At 37.4% G+C, this 4,981-nt stretch overlaps 1 protein-coding gene across 3 annotated transcripts in view; it reads left to right on the forward strand.

Annotated features, from left to right (window-relative positions):
• The first annotated feature begins 621 nt into the window (after window positions 1-621).
• chmp1b (charged multivesicular body protein 1B) overlaps window positions 622-4,981 on the forward strand; it is a 10,145-nt gene continuing 5,785 nt past the window's right edge. The window contains exons 1-9 of one of the 3 annotated variants that reach the window (XM_016250670.1): window positions 622-842; window positions 1,437-1,534; window positions 1,955-2,101; window positions 2,191-2,259; window positions 2,379-2,486; window positions 2,557-2,600; window positions 3,200-3,272; window positions 3,360-3,414; window positions 3,528-4,129. In XM_016250670.1, the coding sequence (XP_016106156.1) occupies window positions 827-842; window positions 1,437-1,534; window positions 1,955-2,101; window positions 2,191-2,259; window positions 2,379-2,486; window positions 2,557-2,600; window positions 3,200-3,272; window positions 3,360-3,404 (600 nt within the window). In that variant the 5' untranslated portion in view covers window positions 622-826 and the 3' untranslated portion in view covers window positions 3,405-3,414; window positions 3,528-4,129. Of the gene's footprint in view, window positions 843-1,436; window positions 1,535-1,954; window positions 2,102-2,190; window positions 2,260-2,378; window positions 2,487-2,556; window positions 2,601-3,199; window positions 3,273-3,359; window positions 4,130-4,981 lie in introns of those variants that run through there. The other 2 variants (XM_016250671.1, XM_016250669.1) reach the window with 2 other exon arrangements.

Consider the following 4,981-nt stretch of genomic DNA (forward strand, 5'->3'; position numbering starts at 1 on the left):
GGTGTGTGTACAAAAATGATTTTTTTTAAACATTGGAACATCTTTCTCTCTCTCTCTCTCTTTCTGATTTGACCTTCCCTTATCTTCTTCTGTTATCCTTCTTTCTCACTTTTGTTTTTCTCTCTGTTGCACTACTGTGGAAAGCACCCTCTCCATCTAGTCTCAAAACTGCTTTTCCTCACCCGTTTAAAAGATGTTTCCCAGCCAATCAGGATACAGCATTAACCTCCTCAAGCTCTGTGCTGTTCCCTTCATTTAAAAAGGAGTTGAACAGATGAGTTTTTGTCTGCTCATTTCCTTTCCATTTCTCATGGCCCTTTTTTTCTTTTTTGTATCAGGGATCTGTTGTCTTGTGACAAAGTCTCAGTCTGTTCAGTGACAATAATAATGAAGATGATCATGATGTTAGATGTCATAAACTTATGTCCTGTTTTTCTACACATTTTGGGTTGTTTTTTTTTTATAATAAAGGTGTAACTGTGATTTGTCTCTCTCTGATCTGTACCAGTCAAAAGGACATGAATGTAGATAAAACTATGATGTATTTGATCTACATCTATAGATGTGTGTGTGTGTGTGTGTGTGTGTGGATCGTTATCCTCTCTTTCGCTGTTTTGCCAGTGACATCACCACGATCGCTGACCTGAGCGCATGACTGTGACGTCACTCCAGTTGTTTGGAGAAGCCGGAAGTGAAGAAAAATTACAACAAACCGAGCGGGGGACAGCTACTGATCCACACGAAGAGCTTGGCAAAGTCACGACTGAAAACTACTGCCGTCTAATCGTCACACTTCCTCAAGAAGAACCAGCAGCCGAACCGGATTATGTCGAACATGGAGAGTATCCTTGCGGACTGCAGTGGTCGGGCCCGGTCCAGAGTCACTATCGGACCCTAATCACTTTCACTTAGAGTTACTTATGGGTTTAACTCGGTGGTGGCAACATTTGAGCATATAACGTTACCAGTAGGTCGAGTCACATTATAGCCGTTATATCAAACAACGCACATTCGGGATTTCTTGTCTCATCGGTCGAGGTAACGTTACAGGTTGATTTACAGAGTGGGTTTTAGTATGTAGCTTAGTAAAACCATTTAAATTGGAAAGTTAAATGAGACTTTTTAATTTAGTCAGTTTATGAAATGACAAGTGATTATTTTGGTAATTGGGTTATCAAAAATATCGTCAAATTCCGCCAGGTACAGGTAAGTCGCCGCCTCTGTGTTATTTAGGAACTCAGCCCAGCCTGTCAGACTAGTTTGTTCGGTTTCGAGACAATGTACATTGTTGGTTTATAATGTAATCGTTATTGTTACATTGTTGAAGTGTGTATTGGGCATATTTTTTTATAAATACAAATCTATTGAAGGTATCAGATAATAACACGCACACATTGCGGTTCTGTTTAAAATCTTTCCTTGACCTTTGACTTCAGAGAATTTGTTTAACCTCAAGTTTGCAGCCAAAGAACTTCAGCGCAGCTCCAAGAAATGTGACAAAGAAGAGAAAGCAGAGAAGGCCAAGGTCAAGAAGGTAAACAGTCACAAACAAAAGCAAAACACACACATCCATTGAATGGCATTTAGACACTCCATTCATTTAGAAAAAGTACCTTTAGGCTGTAGTATCTTAACCCAACCGATTTTGGAGCTGCTTTATGATTTTTAAGCTTTGCATAGAAAAAAGTACTGATACATTATACTTGTGAAAAAATTGAAAGTAAACATACATGTTCAAGAATTATATTAAATATAAAAGTCATATCTAGCCAAAACGTACTTGAGTGAAAGTTCTGATTAACGTTACAAACTTTTTAAAGCAGTCTGATCACCAATTCTGTTCACACTTAAGCTCATCCATTTTTTGCCATATGTAAAATGTATTGCTTCAAATCTAAGACCGTTTTAATGACCAATGTCCCAATGAACCACTGCTTATGTCTGTGTTACTTAGGCAGTCCAGAAGGGCAATATGGAGGTTGCCCGGATACATGCGGAAAACGCCATCCGCCAGAAGAACCAATCAGTGAACTTCCTTAGAATGAGCGCTAGAGTGGATGCGGTGGCTGCTCGAGTACAGACGGCAGTCACCATGAACAAGGTACACAAACTGCTTTTTCCTTTTAAACTAGATATACCCAAGTATTTATCCAAGAGAGTTAAGTTAATTTTAGATTTTTAATTCTCCAGGTCACCAAATCTATGGCTGGGGTGGTGAAAGGCATGGACGTAACCCTGAAGAGCATGAACCTTGAGAAGGTGAAAGGACGAGTTCTTTGTTTTTGAAGTGTTTTCATTGAGCACCTTATAAAAATAATTGCATTGATCTGATTTGTTTAGATTTTATTGGCAGTATTAATTCTCTGTCAAATGGTCAGATTTCAGCTCTAATGGAAAAGTTTGAGCGCCAGTTTGAAACTCTGGACGTACAGACGGCTCAGATGGAGGACACAATGAGCAGCACCACAACACTCACTACACCACAGGTGATACATACACATGCTTACTACGCTGACATAGTTGTTTTACCTTTTGTGACACTATGCTGTGTTTTAGGGTCAAGTCGATGCTCTGATGATGGAAATGGCAGATGAGGCCGGGTAAGAACATTTCCAAATGCTGAGATTATTAATATTTTTTTAAGTAAATACTATAATACACACTACCATTCAAAAGTTTGGGGTTGGTAACTTTTTGTTGATATTTTTGTAAAGTCTCTTATGCTCAACAAGGCTGTGTTTATTTGATCAGAAATACAGTAAAAAACATAATATTGTGAAATATTAGAATATATATTAATTGTTTTCTATTTTTATACATTTAAATATATAATTTATTCCTGAGATGTCAAAGCTAGATTTTCAGCAGCTATTACTCCAGACTTCAGAGTCACATGATCCTTCAGAAATCATTCTAATATTTCTGATCAGGTGTAAATGTCTTTACTGTCCCTTTTTTGGTCAATTCAATGCATTTGCTTAATAGAAATGAAAATTTCAGTTGATTCCAAACTTTTGAACGGTAGTGTATTATTATTATTTCTATATGATATATCAGACTATGAATTAATGACTAAGTAATTTAATCAGTTAGCCAATAATTATTGATATTCAGATTCAGGAAATCTTTTTGGTAACTGAACCCAATTTAGGACAAACATGTAAGATAAAAAAAACAATGCCTGTACTTGTGCCTTTAGGCTGGACCTCAATATGGAGCTTCCTCAAGGTCAGACAGGATCGGTGGGAACCAGCGTAGCATCTGCAGAACAGGTATTATAACACACATACTTGAATATAGAAATACGAACAAACTCATGTCAGATATGTGCTATAATGGTTTTATATTTGTCACTGTAGGACGAGCTCTCTCAGAGACTGGCCAAACTCAGAGACCAGGTTTAAGGAAAACCAGGTGTGTGTATGTGTGTGTGAAGAGAGAGATTGTGTATGTGCGAGTTTGTATAAATCATATCCCCTGTTTACTGGCCACTGGAAATATTGGCCTCATTGTTTATTTGTGTTTAGTTCTCTTTTTATGCAGTTGAGGATGTGTGCACAGCTTTTATTATCCACAATAAACATGCTGGAAACTCGATTAGACAAAATTACAAATGTTACATGGTAACGCTGCTGTTACCATCAGGTTGGTTCTGGGGTCCTGCTCTAATCTCAGTCATTAATTACTGAATTAAAGATTATTATACATTTCTTTGTAATGATACTCTTTTTTTTTTTTTTTTTGCGTTCATGTTTTAAATACCTGCTTGTCTTTCAAATACATTGTATGCCAGTGTAGCTACATTAACCTACACCAGCGCTGATATCAGACAAATGTTGAGTAAAATCTGTTTCTTCCTGCTGCACACATGGTTTGCCTCTGCTTCGAAGCATTGTGGGAATTTGTAATATAAAATGCATGTGATCAAGATGATGATTTGAATAAAGTGTCATTTTGTTCAAAGCAGTAAATTCCCCAGTTTATCAGATTATTTATGTTTTAACACTGATCTTTCTGTTCATTTATTCTATTTTGGTTTAAAGCTTTTGGCAATGTACGGCTCGATCCGCTGGTTCAAATGAGACCATATATATGTCTGTGTTTATATAAATAAACATTTTGCAAATCCTTTTTTTGGCTGTAACTTATTTATTGGGAATATCAGTTTTTCTACAGAGAACAGTCTGACTTTCTGATCCTCTGAGTCTGAGATTATGACACTGGTTTTCAGATTTGGTACAATGACTGTGTGATTGGCCTGTTGTGCCGAGAGTCACAAAGGATAGGGTTTTGATTGGGCCACTGAGCTCAAACGTTAGAACAGTGATAGGTTTTGATTGGTCCGCTGGGTTCAGAGTTAGCAGGGCTGAGCAGCTGTTACTGGTACACTGATGCTGCGTCCCAGTGCACCTATTATACTACGCCCTTAAAGTATGTACTTTTTGGTGAAGAAAACGTCCACACGTTTGAGTGTGTAGTAGAAGAGTAGGCAAGCTTTGGGACATACTATCACATCACACAACTGCGTCTTTAACGGACGCTCTGTCGCATAGATACAGGCACCCTGTCACTGTAAACTGGCCTGTCAATCATCTTGTCACAGTTTACATCCTCCACTTTTCATTTAATTTAACTTCCTACCATATCGGAGAGAAAAGTAGCAGCACGTTGATCTGCGTGCCGCGGGTCTTCATGCGGAGAACTGCTCATATTTTCTGTATAATGATGCATTTAAAAGTAACGACCAAACGGATGTTTATAAAAGGCTGTTGCAGATTAAATATAACACAGATAACATTAAATAAATATTTTTTTACCAGGTTAAATGTTGATTATTAGCAGGGGTGTGAAGTAACGAATCACAAATACTCATGTTACGGTAAATAAGTAGTTTTAATCAGTAATTGTACTTTGAGTGGCTTAAAATTTGTGTACTTTTACTTGAGTACATTTTAAGTGATGTATCGTTACTTTTACTCCG

Source organism: Sinocyclocheilus grahami, unplaced genomic scaffold (genome assembly GCF_001515645.1).
Source record: "Sinocyclocheilus grahami isolate Dianchi unplaced genomic scaffold, SAMN03320097.WGS_v1.1 scaffold1001.1, whole genome shotgun sequence".
In the NCBI taxonomy this organism is placed as follows: domain Eukaryota; kingdom Metazoa; phylum Chordata; class Actinopteri; order Cypriniformes; family Cyprinidae; genus Sinocyclocheilus; species Sinocyclocheilus grahami.